The 21082-nt window shown below is 48.0% G+C and overlaps 1 protein-coding gene and 1 long non-coding RNA gene across 5 annotated transcripts in view; one reads left to right on the forward strand and one right to left on the reverse strand.

Annotated features, from left to right (window-relative positions):
• ENO4 (enolase 4) overlaps positions 1-21082 on the reverse strand; it is a 506130-nt gene that overhangs the window by 48197 nt on the left and 436851 nt on the right. For all 3 annotated transcript variants that reach the window (XM_085603160.1, XM_085603154.1, XM_085603150.1), the window contains one exon: positions 12530-12597. In XM_085603160.1, coding sequence (XP_085459286.1) covers positions 12530-12597 — 68 coding nt within the window. The remainder of the gene's footprint in view (positions 1-12529; positions 12598-21082) is intronic.
• LOC146866920 (uncharacterized) overlaps positions 1-21082 on the forward strand; it is a 203254-nt gene that overhangs the window by 25416 nt on the left and 156756 nt on the right. The window contains exon 2 of one of the 2 annotated variants that reach the window (XR_014960798.1): positions 19220-19295. The exons of the other annotated variant lie outside the window; for it this stretch is intronic. This is a non-coding gene — a long non-coding RNA (uncharacterized LOC146866920). The remainder of the gene's footprint in view (positions 1-19219; positions 19296-21082) is intronic. 2 annotated transcript variants of the gene reach the window in all.

Below are 21082 nucleotides of genomic sequence, written 5' to 3' on the forward strand. Positions count from 1 at the left end.
CATGTCCACCAAACAAGATGGCGACCGGGCGAAGGTGAAGACGACCCGCCGCGGCCCGGCGCCTCAATCCAACAGTATGGACCGCTACACCCTCCAGAAGGGATCTCCGGAGACATCGCGCACATCCCCGGCGGGCCCGACGGAGGCATCTGCTCAACCGGTGGATCTGACCCTCCGGGACGTCATGGGCGCCATCGCAGAGATGAAGGCCTCGGTGGACCAGCGCTTCGACACCTTAGCGCAAAAGATAGACTCGGTCTTGGTGGATGTTAGCCTCGTGAGGGCTGACTTGTCCAAAACCAACGACCGGGTCGATTCCCTGGCCCACACCACGACGAGCCTCACGACGGACGTGGTGGCCCTCCAAAAGGAGGTGCGCCGGCTTGGCCAGGTGAGCGCCCTGATGGACCGGCGACTGGAGGATTCCGAGGGTCGGGCCCGGAGGAATAACGTTCGCATTGTGGGAGTGCCGGAGGGACGAGAGGCGGAGGCGGCAGATCTTTTTGTGGAAGAATTGATCCTTACCCATCTTCAGCCCCGGGGGCTGAGTAAGCTTTTTGCGGTGGAACGTGCTCACCGGGTCCCTGGGGGCAGACCTAAGGCCGGTGCCCCGCCGCGGCCTCTCATTGCCCGGATTTTTAATTTTCGGGACAGAGACGCTATCCTGCAGACCTCCAGGCAACAGGGACCGGTCAAGCTTGATAACATGGATGTGCATTTCTACCCAGACTTTACTCCGGCGGTCCAAAAACTGAGATTGAGTTTTATCGGAGTTAAACATCGCCTACGGGACCTGAATCTTAAGTACTCAATGCTTTTTCCAGCTAAGCTAAGGGTGGAGGTGGATGGGCGCACGCACTTTTTTGACCGACCCGAGGCGGCTGGGGACTGGTTGGACACTCTGCCTGGAGATCGGGGCCGAGGGGGTGGGGGGGGTGCGGTTGGCGGGGAGGGCCCGCCGGATCAGAACTGAGGGGTGAAGAATAGGCCTTGCTCTGGACAACATTCCTTTACCATTTACTGATCGTTTATGTTCCCCTCCGATGGAGGTCGTGTGGGGTCTGTTGGGGGCTTCCCTCCTCCTCTGGGGGACTAGTTAGTTTTTTATCTATGGGGCGACAGGCACACTGCACTTTGGGGGGGCTGTCTGGGCTCATGCAGGGGTGCAGGGAGGGGGGAGTTCTGTTGGGATGGGGGGGTGGGGGGGGTGTGTCGTTTGTTTGCACCGCAAGGCAAGCCCTTTACTGTATTGTTGCTCTCGAGATGCTCTGTGGGGGACGACTGATTGCTTCTACGTATGATGGGGGGTAGGGATTTGACTGTGTTGTCATGGAATGTTAACGGTCTGGGGGACAGGATTAAGCGTGGTGTGGTCCTGCAGTACCTGAAACGTATCTCACCAGATGTTATCTTCCTGCAGGAGACACACCTTATAGGTAACTCCTTTCATGCCATGAATCGGCGAGGCTATCGTTTGGTGGCCCACTCGGGCTTCACCTCGGGCTCGCGGGGGGTGGGTATCATGATTAAGAACTCGCTCCCGTTGGAGATTGATGAGGTGCGCCATGATGAGAGGGGACGCTACACTGTTCTGGTGGGTAGAATGGAGGGTAGAGTGTTTGTTTTTATATCAGTGTACGTCCCGCCTGGGTTACAATCTACTACATTTGCGGATTTGGGGCGCCTCCTCCTGGACCTCCCGGGTGGCCTGCTGGTGGTTGGGGGGGACTTTAATGCGGTAGTTTCTGGGTCTCTGGATCGCCATCCCCCTAGGGACCTCCCCCGGGCACAGGCCTGGCTGTCCGGCCTTTTAGATACTCTGGGCCTGGTGGATTGCTGGCGACTAAAGCATCCCGCGCAGCGGCAATACACCTTCCACTCGGGTGCCCATGGTAGCCTCTCGCGGCTCGATTACATCCTTGTCCCGGCGGCCTATGCTGGGAGGGTGGGAGAGGTGTGCCATCTGGCGCGGGGCATTTCAGATCACTCCCCAGTACTGCTACATTTCGATGTCTTCCCTAGGGGGGGGGCAGGGTGGCTCCAATCAATGCTTGGTACTTGCGTGACCCCACTATTCGTGCCGACTTGATCAAATCCTTACAGCGATACTTTGATGAGAATGTGGGGTCTGTCCCTTCGGCCATCTCCCTGTGGGAGGCTTTTAAGGTAGTTCTCAGAGGGGAGGCCCTCTCCTTTATCTCCCAGGCCCGGAGGCGCGAGCGGGAGGAGGTAACCCGGGTGGAGGCCGAAATTGCGGAATTAGAGGGTGACCTGGGGAGCGGGGTAACCGACGCCAAGTTGCATGTTCTGCACCTCAAGCAGGCGGCCTATAGGGCCCTCGTCACGGAGGCGGCCAGGGGCCTCAGTAGAGAGCAACAGGGGCGACTGTATGATGTGGGTGATAAGGCTGGTAAATTGATTGCGTGGTTGGACAAGAGGGAGAGAGCGAGTCGTGTGGTTCCTTTGCTTGAGGGGATGGATGGTGTGCCTGTTACCGAGCCGGAAGCCATTGTCTCCTGCTTCGCGGATTACTTCCGCGAGGTGTACTCCCCGGTTTCTCCCTGCTCGGAGGAAGATTCCCATGCCCTGCTTCGGGACATCGCGCTGCCCTCCCTTACGGTGGAGGACAGGGATTTGCTGGACGCTCCTCCCACCTCGGACGAAATTGCCCTGGCTATTCGCTCGGTCGCATCCGGCAAGGCCATGGGCCCCAATGGTATCCCCATCGAGCTCTACAAGCTACGACCGGATGTACTGGCGCCCCACCTGCGCGCCATGTTCCTGGCGGCCCACTCGCGGGGTTCCCTCCCGCCGGACCAGCGTCTGGCCACAATCGTGGTGATCCACAAGGAGGGGAGACCCCGTGAGCGGGTTACATCCTATAGGCCTATCTCGCTCTTGAACGCGGAGCCCAAAATCCTCGCCAAAGTACTGGCCAACCGGCTGGTTGGCGTGGTGGGCGATTTGGTCCACCAAGACCAATCTGGCTTTATACCCCATCGCAACACGGCTCTTAATCTGCGACGCTTGCATGGGGTGCTCGCGCGTGTCCCGTTTGTGCGGGAGCCGGCCATCTTGGCGTCCTTAGACGCCACCATGGCGTTTGACACGCTTGAATGGCCATACATCTGGGCGATGCTGGCGAAATTTGGATTTGGACCGGGATTCATTAGCTGGGTCAAATTGTTGTATTCGGGCCCATTGGCGCAGGTGGTGGTGAATGGGCGAGTCTCGGCCCCCTTCGCGCTGGGGCGGGGCACGCGTCAGGGTTGCCCCTTGTCACCGCTCCTGTTTGCATTGGCCTTGGAGCCCTTGGCGGAGTGGCTGCGGTGGCACCCCTCCATCCGTGGTCTCCGCTGGACCCCCGAGCATGAGGACCGCGTGTCCCTCTACGCCGATGATATCCTTTTGTATCTCGCCTCCCCGCGTAACTCGCTGATTGTCCTGGTTGATGTTTTGCGCTCCTTCGGTCGTAACTCAGGCCTTGTCATCAACTGGGCGAAATCCTGCGTGTATGTGCTCTCCAGGGAGGCTCCGGCCCTACCACGGGACTGCCCGATCCAGATTGCCTCCCAGGGGTTCCGGTACCTGGGTATATATATTACTCTAGACCCGGAGGTCCGCTACGAGCGGAACTTGCTGCCCCCCCTCCAGCGCTTGCGGGAGGACGTTGCGCGCTGGCGGCGTCTTCCGCTTTCGCCGCTTGGCCGAGCGGCCTTGTTTAAGATGATGTCCTTGCCGCGCTTTCTGTATGCGCTTCAGAATACTATGGACTTGGTTCCGGCGCGCTACTTCCGTGAGGTGGAGAGCCTTCAGCGGCGCCTGTTCTGGGACGGGAGGCCGCGTATTGCTCTGGCTAAATTGACGCTCCCGTGGTACGATGGGGGGGTTGCCCTCCCGGATATTAAACGGTATTACTGGGCCTCCCAGCTAGCTGCAATTAATCATGGCCTTTACGGGCCCGCCTTGAACCCGGCATTTGAAATGGACAAGATGCTCCTGCCCGGTGGCGACTACAATCGAGCGCTCTACTCTGGCGCGCCCGACTCCCGTCTGACGGGACCGACGCGTGTCATGGTGCGTGTCTGGCACGCGGCTAATGCAGCGATGGGGTGGAAGGACCGTTTGACCCGGGCGACACCGCTATATGCGTCTGAGAGGTTGGGCTCCCTGTGGACATCGAAGGGCTTCGAGAAGTGGGACACGATCGGAATCAGCACAGTGGGAGATCTCTGGACGAGGGGGGGATTCAAAACTTTTGAGACGCTGCAGACGGAGTTTCAGCTGCAAGGCAGTGAGTACTTTCGGTACTTACAAGTCCGCCATGCGCTGGGCTCCGTCTTCCCGGATGTCGCGTCCATTCCGGAGTCTTCCCCCCTGGAGGACCGAGTGCTGGATGGCCATGTCCCAGACAGCACGATCTCCCTTATATATAAAAAGCTGATCAACGACAGATCGTGCCTGCTGACTAGTCTCCGCGAGGCCTGGGTTGCCGACGGGTTGGAACTGGACGACGAGGACTGGATCTCCGCGGTGGCCTCTCCGAAGGAGGTGGCCATCCCGGCTCGCCTTCGCTTCGTCCAGCTTAAGATCCTCCACCGGGTTTACGTGACGGGGCCAAGGCTTCTACGTATGGGCTTTGCTGGTGACGGATTGTGTAAGCGTGGCTGTGGTGCTTTGGCAACTTTCATGCATATTCTGTGGGAGTGCCCAAAGGTGGAGCGATTCTGGCGTGGTGTGCATGAGGTCCTGCGTGTGGTTACGCGTGTCGCGCTGTTGCCTGAAGCGAGGAGATGCATGCTGAATGTGTGGGAACCAAATGACTATTCGGTCCCGCAGAAGCGGTGGGTGACTCTGGGATACATGATAGCTAAGCGTGACATTGCTCAATTGTGGGGATCCCAGAGGCCCCCGGCGGTGTTGGCCTGGAAAGAACATATGGATTGGTGTATGTTTCGTGAAAAGGTAGTGTATGTGGCGAGGGGTAAGCCTGGGGCGTGGGTGAAAATCTGGGGCCCCTGGAACGCCTACCGCGGGGGTATTTGTGAGCCGCCACTGCCACCGGCCGCCTCACCAGCTCCGTCCCCCTAGCCGACCCCCTCCCCCAGCCGCGGGCATGTGGTTCCCCTGTCCCTGATCTATTCCCATCCCCCTCTTCAGAGTTTGGCTGCTGGTTGGGATCCCCCACTTAAGGAGCACGTGCCGTCACTTTGGATTGCGGATTGCCTTGCGGGTGTGGTTTTTTTGTGTTGTTCTGTTTTGAAAAAAAGGAAACCGTATTGTGGGCTTGGGGTTCTGTGGCCTGCGCTATTGATATCTCCTGATTTACCGATCTGCACCGCCAAGAGACTCTTACTGTAGGTATGTCATATGCTTCTGCCACTCTAGCGGCCGGCCGGATGGTTGTAGGCCCATACCTGTAACCTTTTTAACATGTAATAAACGGTTTCAAAAAAAAAAACAAAAAAAAAACAGATTGGAAAAAATACTCTTCACATTAATACATTCCTCCCAAACTGGTTTCATAAATGGAAGGCTGGCATCCGACAATACCAGGTTCTTTGCTCGCGTATTAGAAAAGGCTCCCTTACTTCATTCCCCAGCAACGGCCATGGTCTTAGACATTGGAAAGGCCTTTAACAAAGTATCCTGTCCGTTTCTAAGATCAGTGATCTGCAAATTTAATCTAGGATCGACCTACTAGCGTATGGTCTTCATACTTTATGACAATCTATTAGCCAGAGTGACAATAAATGGTTCCATATTTGATAAATTTAAATTATTCCAAGGAACCAGGCAAGGCTGACCCCTATCCCAAACTTTTTCTCTAAGTCATTGAGCCCCTCCTAACTGAATTACATCATAACACCATCATAATAGCCATTCCATTTGACATAAAACTACATAAGGTGGCAACATATGCCAATGATGTTCTCATCTTCTCTGAAGATGCCGGCACAGCCATACCCGAAATTTTGAACCTGATTAATGCCTATGCTATAGCCTTGGGATACACACTGAATAAAAAAAAAACAGAGGTCATCCGCTTAAACTCAATCTGCACACCAGCAATTTCCGGTAACAGTAACCTCAAATGGCAAAACCATCACCTTAATTACCCAGGCCTTCAACTCTGCAAATCTCAAGTCGAGTCTCTCACTTATATTGAATATTGAAAACACTCTACTTAAAAAACATACAAGACCTCACTGAGACATGGTCACTCAAACACATGACTTGGTGGGGCAGATTGACCTGTACCAAAATGCTGATAGTACCCAAAGTAAACTTCATCATCAGCATGTATCCACAGCACCTCTTCACTACCTTTTTTTAAAATGCTCAACACGACTATCGTACGATTTATTTGGCGCAGTAAAAGACCCAGAATCTCAATCAAAGTTCTCTCCCTTGTCAAAGAGAAAGGTGGAGTTGGACTACCCAACCTGAGCAAACTCCAACTGGCATTTATACTCAAACAATCTATTAATTGGCTACAATCGAGTCAGTCGCTCCCTTCTCTCATTTGGACAGAGATCGAGAAAGGAGTCTTCTTCCCCTTCACCCTCTTAGCTGCTATTTCCATGAAACACTCAAAACCCCTACACTCCTCCAACATAATCAAAGACACAATAATGGGAGTTAAACACCTAGACAACAAATGTGTAGTCAAAATCAAACACTCCTCCTATGCCTCTCTGTGGCACAACCCATAAAACTCTCCACTTGCATTCCTGGACATCACATAATATCTTGTACATCAAGGAGGTTGTTGACAGGGCCAATACGTTCCCTTTCTCATACTTACAAACATGCTCTAACATTCATGACTAAGAATTTTACAATTTTCTTAAACTCAATGTTGCAATTAATCGCAAACAAGTCTTCCTGAACCCGCAAGCCCCAAGCATTTTAACAAAACTAACTTTAATCGCATCTTTAGACCACTAAGACTCTAAACTTTATAAAATCCTTCAGGAATACACTCCCAGTACCATACAAAAATCCCAGGACAGGTGGTCCGCCTCTTGGCTCAACGAAAGATACAGCCACCTAGGTGGGAAAAACTGGCCCTTATATGGAAACATGTAACTAAGCTCGAAATCTCCCTCATCATCATCTCACAATGTAAATATTAGCTGCTACCAGTGGCAGATGGTGACATTTGAAAGTGGTGAAGCGTAAAGTTATCGTGGTACTGCACTGAGGCGAGCGAGCGAACCCAAACAACCTACGGGAGGTTTGAGGGGGTTTTTCCCCGAGCAAATTTTGAAAAAAAGTGGATAAATGGAGCATTTTCAAGAAAATTTGAGGAAGCAGGAGGGTTGATAAAGCACTTGCGAAAGTGTTATGACATCAATAGTAGAGATTTCTTAAACTCAATGTTGCAATTAATCGCAAACTAGTCTTCCTGAACCCGCAAGCCCCAAGCATTTTAAGAAAACTAACTTTAATCGCATCTTTAGACCACTAAGACTCTAAACTTTATAAAATCCTTCAGGAATACACTCCCAGTGCCATACAAAAATCTCAGGACAGGTGGTCCGCCTCTTGGCTCAACGAAGGATACAGCCACCTAGGTGGGAAAAACTGGCCCTTATATGGAAACATGTAACTAAGCTCAAAATCTCCCTCATCATCGTCTCACAATGTGAATATTAGCTGCTACCAATGGCAGATGGTGACATTTGAAAGTGGTGAAGCGTAAAGTTATCATGGTACTGCACTGAGGTGAGCGAGCGTAGCGAGCGAACCCAAACAACCTACGGGAGGTTTGAGGGGGTTCACCCCCGAGAAAATTTAGAAAAAAGAGTGGATAAATGGAGCATTTTCAAGCAAATTTGAGGAAGCAGGAAGGTTGATAAAGCACTTGCGAAAGTGTTATGACATCAATAGTAGAGATTTCATATGATAATGACGTAGGTAGCCGCTTGTTCAGTATAATCAGAGAACTTCACTTTACAACCCCCAAAAACACAACGCACTGACTCACCTGTAAGCACTGTGTTTTCCTTTACAATTGCCTTCTCAATATTTTGGCAACTGTGTACCTCCTTCACACACAGTATCACAATCGCAACTTATATAAGTGACCTTTGCTTGTTCAGCAGAGAGGCCAGGGGTTGGATGGTCAAGTTTTCTGAACACCTTTTTGACCCACTGACAGGCACTGTGAGAAATTGACACAGGCCTTCAGCCTTTGCTCTAAAGCTCTCAATGGTGGCCCAATAAAAATGCCTGAACGCAACTCAGTTCAAAGTATGCACTGAACAAGAAATATGCTACACAATAAAATACAGCATCCTGGAAATAGGGGGCACTCTTAAAGAATGCAAGATTAAGTAAAACATGTGAAACATAAACAAAAACTATATCAATTACATGGAATACCTTAATGTTTTATACATTCATTGTTCAGAAATCAGTAATTTCCCAATTGTGGATGGGTGGATTAGTGGATGCATGCTTGCAGGTATGTATGGATGGATGGATAATTGGTGATGTGGATGGATGGGTGGGGGACGTGAATAAATGTGTTCGAGGAGGATGGATGGCTGAATGGGCAAATATGCTGATGGGTGAATGAATGGATGTGTAGGCCATGGATCGATGGATGAGGTTGTGGAGCGAATAGAGGGATGCAGTAAGGAAGGGGTGGATGAATTGGCTAGAAGAACAAAGAAACCACCACTGCCATAATTATGCAGCACACGCTGCAGGATGACACAATTCGTGGTCCTGTTCATAGCACACAAAATAAAGTCAGATGCAATCCAAGAATAAGACTTAGCACACAAGCAGTGGTGCACCCAACAATCTGCAGTTGAATTCATATCACCCACAGTGAAAAATCCTTATGTGGGGATTTAACAAGAGACAAACTGATACGATCAGCACAAAGTATTCCATGTCAAATTAAAACATATTACACCTTTTCCGGTAGTAAGGAATGCAAATATACTGTGTCATCTTGTCATTACCACCAAAATATTGACACTAATTATTTTTGAGTTATGCTAAGGCTTTGTCAAACCAGTTTATGAGACTTGTTTGGTCAGAACACTCATTAGCATGTGCTGCTCATCCATATTTTGTTTTTATAACAGAACATCTTTTACCATGTGAATTGAGCAAACGTCACATATACATGTTCAGCCTGCAACAACGACAGAGAACACCACCTTTTTCGATTGAACTATAGTCTTCAAGTCTTGCACATTTAAAAACACACCCTTACAAAACTCCAGAATACCTACATAAATAGACGCCGGATGGGTTTTCAGGCCTAAGTATATGACAGAGAGAAGCTGAATCAGCGGCCATCGGGATGTTCTGTGTGGGGCTCGGATGAAAGGGTGGGTGGTCGCGAGGGAAGGCGAATCGCACGGGGGTTAAATAAAATGAAAAAACATTTAAATAAAACGTAACTTACCTTTCCCGGGTTTTCTGAGCTTCTCTCCATGATGGAATCCAGGATAATCCTGTAACTTCAGACCTCTAACTCTGCAGGATCCACTTGACTGCAGAGAGACCAGAGCTATCCTGTACCCTAGGATCCCAATGCCGGTAGAGGCAAAGAGAGACCAGAACTATCCTGTAGCCTCAGATTCCTGCCCTGCAGCAAGATCCTTCTCTCCATGATAGAGTCCAGGATTATCCTGTAACCTCAGATCCATAATCCAGCATGGAGGTCCTGCTGACCACAGAGAGATGGACCGGTCCTGAACCCAGACACCCCATTTCTTGCACCCAGATTGTTCTGACTACAGTAAGGAGTGAACTCTCCTGCACTCAGACCCCTACACACATCAGCCATTGCACCCCACCTCTTCCGACTAAGACCCTCTGCATAACAGACCTGCCACTCTCTCTCAGTACAGCAGCTATGACCTAGGTGCCCACACATCCCAGACCCACAGGCTGTCCTGCTCTCCATACCTCCTACCTCTTGTAACCCGGGGATACTCTGCCCGCAGGGGCACAGGTCAAGCTGCATCCACCCTAAGACTCTTTACTGTTCATGGACAGGGGAAGATGTCTCAGGGGGGGTTTAAGGAATACGGGAGGGAGACCTGGAGGGGGTGTGGGCAGCAGATCTGCAGGAGGCCGCAGGCTCTGAATGAGAGAGGTCTGCGGGGTCTATGGGTGAGATGTCCACAGGAGGCACTCATTCAGCGTGGGTAGATGCGTAGGGAGTGTGGACAGAAGATCTCATCTGCAGGAGGCCGCAGGGAGTGTGAGAGGTCTGCAGCAGGCACTCGGAGCGGAGTGGGGGATCTGTAGGGTAGGGGTTGTGTCCAGAAGACCGGCATGATTCTGTCATGCTTTGACCCCTCCATGTCCTCATCTCTGGCGGTAGTCCGGGGTGGGGGAGCTCTGTATAGTGCAGGCATGGTGCATCTGCAGCTGTGCGCGCCGTGTGCCCCCATTTTCCGCATAGAGCGCGCAGTCGGTCCTTCTGTGAGCTAGGACAACGCAGCTGCAGCGTCCGCCCTGCACTGAAACGCTGCAGGCATGTCTCAGTCCCTTTAAATGCATTGAAAGCACAAGAGCCCCACGCCTCACAGCGCTGCCTCTTCCGGGGCGCACAGCCCATCAATCAACCCTAAAGGCACCAATACATCCCACGTCTGTACCAAACCATCAGGCCCCGCTGGGAGAGGAAGAGACTAGCACAAAGGAAGGCAGCCCCTCCTCCCCCCATGGACAAATGGAGGCCCGGGCCTGTGTCCCCGCAGCGTGTACGAATGGTCCCACAGAGGCCCACCCCGGCTGAGGTCTAGCTCGGAGACACGCCTCGGCTTCAGCCGTGCAGGATTTGCATCCTCGGCATGGAATGACCCCTCCTAGAGGTGGCTTCCGGTTCAGCCGCGCGTCCACGCGCAGCTCCGGATTTCCTGCCTCCGCAGGAACAAGAAGCAGGTAGCCTCCCTCCCCCTCCCCATAAGCCAATCACAACGCTGCGTTGTGATTGGTGAGGCGCAGCAGGAGAGCGCCCCAGCCAGGCCATTTTCTCTATGTAGGCTGCATGCAGCAGCCTACATAGAGAAAAAGGGAGTGCGCATGACTGGGTTGGTCGGCCCTGGAGGCCGACCAAACAGTCAGTACCCACAACAGTGGGCAAAGCTACTCCCCCCCTGCCCTCGAGGAGGAGCACCCACCAGCCCGCACCCAACCAGGCACTTCTGCTTTCTCGTAGTGTGAAAAGCAGAAACATAAAATGGTAGTTTTACCATTTTATGTTTCTGCGTTTCGCACTGCGAGAAAGCAGTAGGGCAACGCACCCTGGCCGCTATGGAGGAGCCGCCACTGGCTGCTACATAGATCCTTCTAGACCCCGGACAAATTCTTCAAACTACAATTAATAAATTCAACCCAATGCTGGAACTGCTTATATGGAGTACAAGACCTGGAACACATGGTGTTTTCCTGTTCTGTGCTCCACTCATACTGCAAGGATATTAATAAAACCACCAACACAATTTTCCACTGCAGTGTGACCCTGTCCTCATTTGCCCTTGGATCATTTCCATTCCTCATTCACTAAAATAAGCAGAACTTCTATTATTTGACCTATAACTCACATTAAGGGTCAAAACGATCCTTTGTGACTGAAAAAAACTTTAAATCAATCTCCTGCCACACTTGGTGGGCCTGGGTATGCATCCTCAGAAGCTCAGATAACATTATTCTCAACCAAACCTATAACCATACCGGGACCAGGTAACTCTCCCTACCCCTAAAAGCTTATTTATAGATCAATGCACCCCCTGATCCAGGTCCCGAGCTGAATACTATTTTATTACCCCTCCTCACAGCCAGGATCTTAACAATTGTTGTGATTTATCTACAAATTCCATTTTAGGGCTTGAAGCCACTGGTGCTGCTGTCATGAAGTGAGAGAAGCACCCTGATTGCAGGAAGCGGCTTCACTCGCCACTCCCGAAAACACTGGAGCCCTGCGCTTACTCTAACCCAGCTGTCTTAAGACAGCTTGGTTAGAGGTTTCAAAGTGTGCATGTGTCGCAAGACAGCCGGCCAAAGGGACATGCGCACTTTGAAAAGTGCACAATGAGCCCATCCTCCTCCCTGCTGCTGTCATTCGGCAGCGGCCCCGGCCCGTCCTGACACTCCGTTAAGGATAGGAGGACAAAAAAAATATGGTAATGAATTACCATTTTATTTTTCATCTTTGGGGGTAATTTAAGTGGTGCGATGCTCCTCCACTCCACCAGAGGAGTTGCCCCTGTCTGTTGAATTAATACGTTTAGTGTTCTACACTAAAAATGTGAGCCTAGGACCAGCTTAACAGCAAACTGATGGGTAGGCCTCACTTGGAACAATGCCCTCACTGGAAAAACATACATTTCACCAAAAAGCAATAATGTGTAATTTCACTGAATATGCAGAACAATTGCCTGTTTTTATTTGCAATCATCCCAGGTGCAATTTTAATGCAAGCTCACAAGGAATAACTTATGAACAAGGAAAAGTTTTACTGTACATACAAGTCATGTATTGCACGTACCAGGTCTGCGAGGCTGTCATCACAAGATTCCCCATCAGTACTTCCAAGAACTGCAACGTCTTTTCTCTCTGAGGAAGAAATTGAAAACGTAAACTTTATTTCTTTGTACCACAACAAGAGCACTGTCTGATTTTCAAAAATATAATTTATTTCCTTCTACCGTGCAAAATATAACTATAAGACTTTAGTAAAGATTTTTCATTGCCTTTTGGCAATTAGTCACTCGCAGAGAATGGAAAGGCAAAGCACAATACATTAAAAAAAGAGGAAAAAACTAAATAAATGTCAATGTTTTAAACATGTAAAACGAAGCCAAGACAAAAATATTCTTGTGTAACTTCTAAAGCATTTCAAAGCCACTTTAAATAAAGCAAATGATTTTGGCACTGCAGTCTACCAGCCACTTAACTCCTCCTTGTTTTAAAGCCTAATTTGTAAGAATGTTTTTATTAATTAGGTGACACCCTGTGCCAGGAGAATTCAAGGCCGTGCTACAAATTGCTAATATCCAAGTGTAGTCCAGCAGAGGTTCATGGCATTTTCATATTTCTCCTCTAGAAATGCTGTCGCTCTCTTGACCAGTGTGTACCCCAGCGTGGCTAATTACTGTTCTACTTCTGTAAGATCAGTAGCGTCCCAGATATTAAGAAGCCCCAGCGATGGTGTGAGTGTTATTTGTTTCACTGTGGCATCCTGCCGTTGTGTTGTTGCCCCTTCCCATATGTGACGCAGGAGCGGACAGTCCCATATCGTGTGAAAAAAGGTTGCCTCCTGGTGACAGCCACGTAGACAGAGAGCACTCTGTCTGGTTCCCATTTTTACTAGGACCCCGCGAGGTATGTGCTATGTAGGACTTTTAATTGGATTAAGCGAAAACGGAGAGTGATAGCTGCTTCCCTTGGAGACATCAGTGCTGTCTGCCAGTCCTCATTCTCAATTTGTCCTATATCGCCCTGCCACCTGTCACGCAGAGCCTGAAGGGGATCTGGCAGATTGTTACAAAGTTTTCGATATGTTAGTGATACAGCTTTGGTTGGCATGGGCTCAAAGAGTAGCCGGTCCTCCAAAGGGGACAATTCCTGTAAGGTATCCAAGCCCGGAAGGGCGGATTTGCAAATAGCGGAATATTTCCCCTTGGGCCAGTTTATATTTCTATTGTAGTTCATTAAATGTGAGGAGTTTGCCCTTCTTCAGATGGCCAATGTTCGCTATTCCGATTGCGTCCCATTTATCGAAGCCCGGTTGAGAACACAGGAGCCCGAGTTTCTGAGTAGACCATAAGGGCGTAGCCTAGGTCAACACCTCGGTCCAACCCAGGCGTTTAGTTGCCTGATGCCAAATTTCGACCGTCTGCGCAGTAGGGCCCCCATATCTCCCCCTCCGGACCTTCGTATGTAGAGCTCCTAGGCACCCCTCCCTTCCCATCTGATATCTCTCTAGCATATAAGCAGGGTCTAACGGGGAACGGTACAGCCAGTGATTTATAGTCACTAACTGTAAGGCGCAATAATAAAGTCTGATGTCTGGGAGAGCAATCCCCCCATCATACCACCCTTTAGCCATTTTGTGCAGTGCTATACGAGGCGCTCCACTGTCCCACAACAGCAACCGAACCTCGCTTTCAATACTTTTAAAGTATGAGTCAGGGACCTTGTAGGGGCAATTTTAAAGGATATACAGGAATCGCGGGAGAGCCAGCATTTTAAACAGAGTAGCTCTGCCCAGCAGAGATAGCGGCAAAGATCTCCAGTATTTGACATCACTACGCAGTCTTTTAGGGGGACGGCCAGATTCGTATACTAAAAGAGTTGGGGATCCGGTGTAATATAGACCCCCAAATATCGGAATCCATTTGGAGCTATTTCAATTTCACATTCCCGAGGGAGCCTGGGGACAGGACCCCAAAGAACAAATAGCACCGATTTGGTCCAATTAATAGTGTATCCTGAATATTTGCCGAAATGTATGAAAATATTCAACAATGTGTGTATTGAAGTGTATGAGGGCACTACATATACCAGGATATCATCCGCATATAGCAAAATTCTATCCTTTTGTCCTTCCGCCCATTTCAGCCCTCTAATTGAGATGTCCCCTCTCACCCAGGTGGCCAGTGGTTCAAGAATTAAGGAGAAAATCAGGGGGACAGGGGGCAGCCCTGCCTGGTGCCTCTGCCCAACGGGAACACTCTAGACATGCGGTTATTGACTTTTACCTGGCCCCTCAAGTCCGTATAGAGAATTCTGATCCACCCTAAAAACTTCGGGCCAAACCCCAGGCGTCTCAGCACCTCAAAGAGATAAGGCCATTCTATAGAGTCGAACACCTACTGCATCTTCCGCAATAAAGGGCTAGCGCCCTAGGACATTGTTAGTGCGGCAAATGTTTAGAGCCGTGTTCCTCCCTGGCATGAATCCGGATTGGTCCGCATGGACCAACGAAGGGATAATGGACACCAAGCGGGAAGCCAGGAGCTTTGCCAGTACTTTTGCCTCGACATTAATTGAATGTGATTTTTTTGAGGGCCAGCTGGCACGATTAAAGACCAATTTCTTCTCACATGAGAGAGAATGAAAGTAAATTTCATAAATGTGAATGCACTTTTAGCAAAACAAATGGAGAAAAGTGCAGTTTATAAAGACTGTGGTAAGTTCTGGGTGCAATTAGAAATTCAAGATGATAACCACCCTCCTTCAAGGAAACTTACAATTAAGGGTGTGCATACCGTCAATTTCCTCTCCTAAACTGGGCAACTTTGCTTATTTTGCACAGGAAAGAAAATCAACCAATTTGTTTTATTTTACAGTTACAAAAAAGTTATTTTTCGTGCACAATGAAGCTACATTTGATATCCCATTAAAATAAACATCCCAAGTACTCCTGTTGGGATACACGTGGAAATCTGATCTCAAGCCATCCTTAATAATCAACTTAGAATAGCAGAGGGATTTGTGCAGTAATCGAAAGCAAGCGCAACGAGAGCTTGATTTGTATCTTTTAAAGAAGGAACATGGCAGGAAATGTGGGCCACTCGAGGGCAGAGCGAAAAGGAACCTTCAAAATCTATTCTCCTCTGGCTGAAGGAAGCGGTTATCAGCATAGCCCGAGAGCCTTGCTTCCTATAACAGACCGAGGAGATATACCTGCTATAAAGTGATCCTATGAATAAGAAATGTATCGCTGTCCGGACATAAAATCACACACAAAATCCTGGGATTGAAGAAAGAGTTTCCTCCTAGAAAATGTTGAGACCCGGCTTGTTAAAAACAGCTCTCAGAAAAGTATAGGCCTGAACATTTTTAAAAACATGGTTGCAAACCGTAAAAGCTCTAGATTTCATGGATTTATGGCCCAAAATCATTATGAAGGTTTTAGGGGTTAATGCTCAAATCTCTGTAATTCACGAAGGACTCAAAACCATCAATGAACTTTTACAAAACATTGGTGGTGTGTGTCATACCGACGCGAGTAAAGAAGCGCAGGTATAACTCGAATGCCTATGCAAGGTATGTCCAGATACCAGGCAGCGGCGGCCTCTCTATTAGGGCGCAGGAGCGCTGCCCCCACTTGCCAACACCCGAAAAATAAAATGATAATATAACAGGGTTTAAACGCGTTTATTGTTTTATTTTAATCGCCTGGACCCGTCCCCAGGTCTCTGACGAGTCTTGGGGGAGGGTCCAGGGAGAGGACACTGTGGTGGGGGAGTGTTAGTGCACTCTCTTGTCCCTTCTCGGTGCATGAGGGTTTGGCTAGCCGTTGGCCAAACCCTCAACGGCCAGCCAAACCCTCATGCGCAGTGCAACACAGCTGGGGCTGGAGAAAGCAGGCACAGGCTCCCAGTCTGCCTGGCAGTGCAAAGTCCCAGCGCTCAGCGCAGTCCACTGGTTTCCTGCAGCGTCATGATTGGCCGCAGTGCATTCTGGGAGTCTCTGCCCAGAAGAGCACGAAGCAGCAGATGGCGGCGATAGTGTGTTATTTAAAAAAAAGAATTTTTACTATGTACCCGATTACCCAACTTCCTCCTCCTGGCCCGCCCCGCCACTTTGGCACCGGATAGGCCGCTACTGCCTTCATCAATCTCTTCCACTGCTATTCTTAACCTTTCATACACAGAGATTTGCGATGAAAGGTTGATAAGTGAAGTGGATGGTGGTGGCTGGTGACCGAGAGCCTGTGCCTGCTTTCTAGCTTCACTGCGCATGAGGGTTCGGCCGGTGGAGTAAATGCATGTGAAACATATAATATGAAATAGCAAAGGTCATGACTTCACAAGACCGGATATGCCTGTCATCATAGTTGGACCCAAATACACTCCTTAATACAGTTACTGTTATAGTATACTAATGTAAAAATAGTGCAGTGCAAAACGGCTTTAAAAGAACATTATGCAACTTTGGTAATCCTGACTCTGGCAGATTCTATGACCTTATCCATCTTTTGCATAGACCAGAGAAACCTTCTCCAAATACTGTCATAGAGGTGGAAAGCACTTCTTATGTCGTGAGTAGCTACCCAGGATGCTGACTGTAGGTGACGAGTATATAAATGGTGATGCCTTGCCTCAAACGATTTGAGGACTTGAAGGGGAAGTGATTGGTTGGGAGATTAAGGATGTGCAGAGGTAACACAGTCTCCATCATAGACAATGTTACCGAATGTATGTACAGTTTTCTGATAATGGACACTAGAGACCATGCTCCCTAAAAAATAAGCATGGGCACGATGCAAAGTGGAGCAAATAATAGCCGCAGTCATCTTTCATGTACAAAAGATTTTTTGCAGCAAATTTGGGACCAAGCACAGCACTAAATGTCACGTGTCAAACCCCTCATAAGCTATGCAGCGAGGGCACAAAGGACAGGAACAGCTCAAATACCATGATGATTCCCAGAAAACTAAAGTCACAAAAAGCACTATTAATTGGCTTTGCGAGGAATCTTAGTGCCAAAAGAAAACAAGTGGTAACACCGTGCATACTATACATAAATAATGTACAAAATGTAATCTAATTAGTGGGAAGACCGAGATTATGACGAGGACAATGGCATAACTACTAGCCTACGAGACATTTGTGGCTGCAGGTGGAGGCAAGACTACATGTCCCAGAATTCTTTACCACCAAGAGACGGGGCAGCACTTCCAGCACCACAGGAGGAGGTGTATCCAATCTGTGGGGGTCTACCGTGACACGGGTTGTGCTTGGGCGAAGACTGGGTCAAGACCAAGCTCGCCTGAGCCCAGAAAAGGCTGGGTCAGGCGACCTCCCTTTGCTCTCCATTTGTAAGGTGCTGTATTTACATCAGTTCATGGTTTTTGGAGAGGTGTCTTTATTTCTATATCTTGCACAGTCCTGGACGAGGGAAGGGCGCCATTTTGTTCGACTTTTGGACTGCCTGTCCTAGTACACACATGGTGCTTTGCGAGCTAGTAGTGAGGTGGCCTCTGCCTTTGGTGTCATTTCATTGTCTCTCCATGGTCAAAGGTAACGTCACTGGCGTATATGTGGCAGCTGCTGCTGCACCTGATGAAATTATTTCTATGGACCATATGTTAGAGGGGGCATTGAGCGTTAGCAGTAATGAAATAGCCCTAATCAAAATAAGGCAGTCTATGGGCCTGAGTTCTGCTGCTCCTATTGATTTGGCTAGTAGTTTACCTGTTTTGGCATCCCCCCCAGTTGTTCTATCGTTTTGTCAGACCTAAGCCTGTCGTTGACAGTAGTAAGTACTGCTAGTCCTGAAGCCCTGATGGCGAAGTGAAAAAAGCATTGGACAAAGGTTTTTCATGTAGAGGTGCCCAGCCAAGGGGGCTTAACTTGGATTTCAACTCTATACAAACTCTTATCAAATCTCTTATGGACGATTGCTATAAAAAATTCTCAAAGTTGCTTCAAGCAGAATTATCTTCAATTTTGGATAGATTGAAAACTATTGAAAGCCAGATCAAGACCCTCTCACTCTCCAATAAGGCTGTAGTCTCCAAGAAAGTTTTGCAGAGCTTGGATTAGGGCTACGTTTTTGAGTTGGAACGTAATATCGAGACTGCTGCTCTACGACCGAATTCAGGACCGCTGGAAAGAGGACTTCATAGACAAATTCTTGTTCCACAGTCCCAGACTTTGGGAGATGGAAGGGATAATCTAATTAGATGAAGTTTTAGCAGCAGTTGTACCCAAGTTTACTAACCCCATATTCCTTCCTTGAAGGGGGGAGGTGTGGGGGGGGGTAATAGGAAAGTCTACTACTCATTCCTCGTGTGTAGAATCAAATCAATCTGGTTCTGAAAGGCTTTTTAGTAAGCCTGCAACCTTTTTTTCATTGATCAGTTGGAACATTGCAGGTATTCGCTCCAAGATTGGCAACCCGGATTGGATGTTGATATGCCAATTTAACATTAACCTTTTTCAAGAGACTTGGGCTATAAACCTTCTATTGTGTTAGGGCTTTCCTTGCTATTCAGTTGATGCCACCCCTTCTTTTCATGGGCAAGCGAAATGCAGCAAATGAAGGAGGGTTAATTTAGCTCTAAAAATATCAGAGGTTGAATTGGTTACTGATCGCTACTCCTTTCAAGCAGTTGTAATTAAGGATTACAATAGTTTGCTTTACTTTGATTTAATTCGTTTTTATAATATTGATTTTTGTAATGTGTCCTGTTGTAATTTTGTCAAATTGCTTTCCTTTTTAGAGGAGCTTAAGGACCCTTGGACCCTTTTTAGTGCCTGGGACACAGTTATTGATTCTGTCATACACTAGAAGGGAAGGTGAGTACACTTAATTGACAACATCATGAAACATAAATCCTCAAGGATACAGAGGGATCAGGGCATCGGGATTTGCGCCCTCCAACCAAAATGCGCATAAAAAGAGCAACACCCAAAGAGATCAACACTATCCTCAAAGTGGAAACTACCCAAACAAAGGGTATATGTGTCCAGGAAAGAGTTAACAGATTAGAAAAAGATTACACACCTACCCAGGTGTGATGCTTTATCCAAAGCGTCCTCATTTCCCCCAAATTATTATAATGGCAAATGGGCTCCCAGATATCAAGAAGCACTTAAATGTTCTTTACCCAGGTAAGAAAAGCAAGGAATCGGACAAGTGTGGTTTAAATCACCACAGTGTCTTGACAAAAATCTTTATTCCTAGTGTAAAAAGGAGATGATTAAAATTATAGGAGATTGGGTGCATTGGAGTACTAGTATTTGTGCATCATAGTGGTCACATGTTTTTGCTCATTAGCCCCATGCACGGTATGTCTCATTCAAGTCAAGTCAAGTCAACAATAGCGTTATTCGGTTAATAATTAAAACCATCAAAGCATACACAAAATTTCATTTGCAAATAGTTACACTTAAGAATAATTTACAAAAGGATTTCAGACAATACACAATTAACAATTATACATAAAGACATATTTTGAAAAAATAATTGGCGAACATTGACATTAAAAGGTAAAACAAGCCAGCAATTATAAAACTATTTAATAGCTTCAAGATAAAGGAAAAAAAGGCCCAGTCTCAGACTGCTAAACAAACTAAAAAGTAGAGGTAAGATATATTAAGCTACATTCGATTTCTACTTCTAATGGCCCCAGTAAGATAGCTGGCAACTCCAAAACAGACAAAAGGAGAACCCAGCGTTTGCAGGTATACCAACGCGGGCCTCACTTGCTCAAAGTGACAGTTCTTAAAAATGGGGCAAATAAATTTCTTACGTTGCAAGATATAAAATTTACAGAAAAAAACCATATGCAGCGTATCTTGTTCAGAGACATTATCACAAGGACAATGGGCCAAGGTGCCCTCTTTAAAAAAGCCCTTTGGATGAGCTAGGAGCCAAGGTAACATGCCATGTTTGAACCTAGTCAATAAAAACAAGTGAAATGGGTTATTTATATAGGTCAAGTATGGCTGAATCTCATTGCCCATACTTAACATGACAAATCTCCTTACAGATGGTTTGCACACTTCCTCGCCTTCTCTCAACAACTTTGCCCTGCACATGAACTGGGACTTAAAGTCTTTTATTTCTGATTGAGACAACTTACATGGCCTATCAAATAATTCTGAATAGCCAAGAGTCTTCAGCTTAGATTTAATATAACGCAGCCAAGGAATACACATGGCTTTGTCAAGGGCCACACAATCTTGTATGATGAGCTGGTTTAGGCTTGGTGGATGCTGCGCCCAAACCCTTAACCAACCCATTAATGGGGCAACAGAAATCTGATCCATTAAGTACTCGGCCCCCAAGTCTTCATGGATATTAAAGATTGAACTAGAAGCAGGTAATAACAATAGTTTCCGAAAAAAGGCATTCTCAATTAATTGAATTTCAACTGGCGACGTATAGCCCCAGACCTCACTGCCATACAGGGCCATGGGCACGCACTTAGCATTATATATTTTCAAAATCGCGGGCAAGGGTTTGCAGCCCAGCCGTTTTGCAAAACCCAACAAGGCTCCTGTAGCCCTAGAGTTCATTCATTATGACATGGATCCCTCCAGAGTATAGACATAGCCCATACATATTATTGTTCAGCGCA

Source organism: Triturus cristatus, chromosome 1_2 (genome assembly GCF_964204655.1).
Source record: "Triturus cristatus chromosome 1_2, aTriCri1.1, whole genome shotgun sequence".
Classification (NCBI taxonomy): Eukaryota; Metazoa; Chordata; class Amphibia; order Caudata; family Salamandridae; genus Triturus; species Triturus cristatus.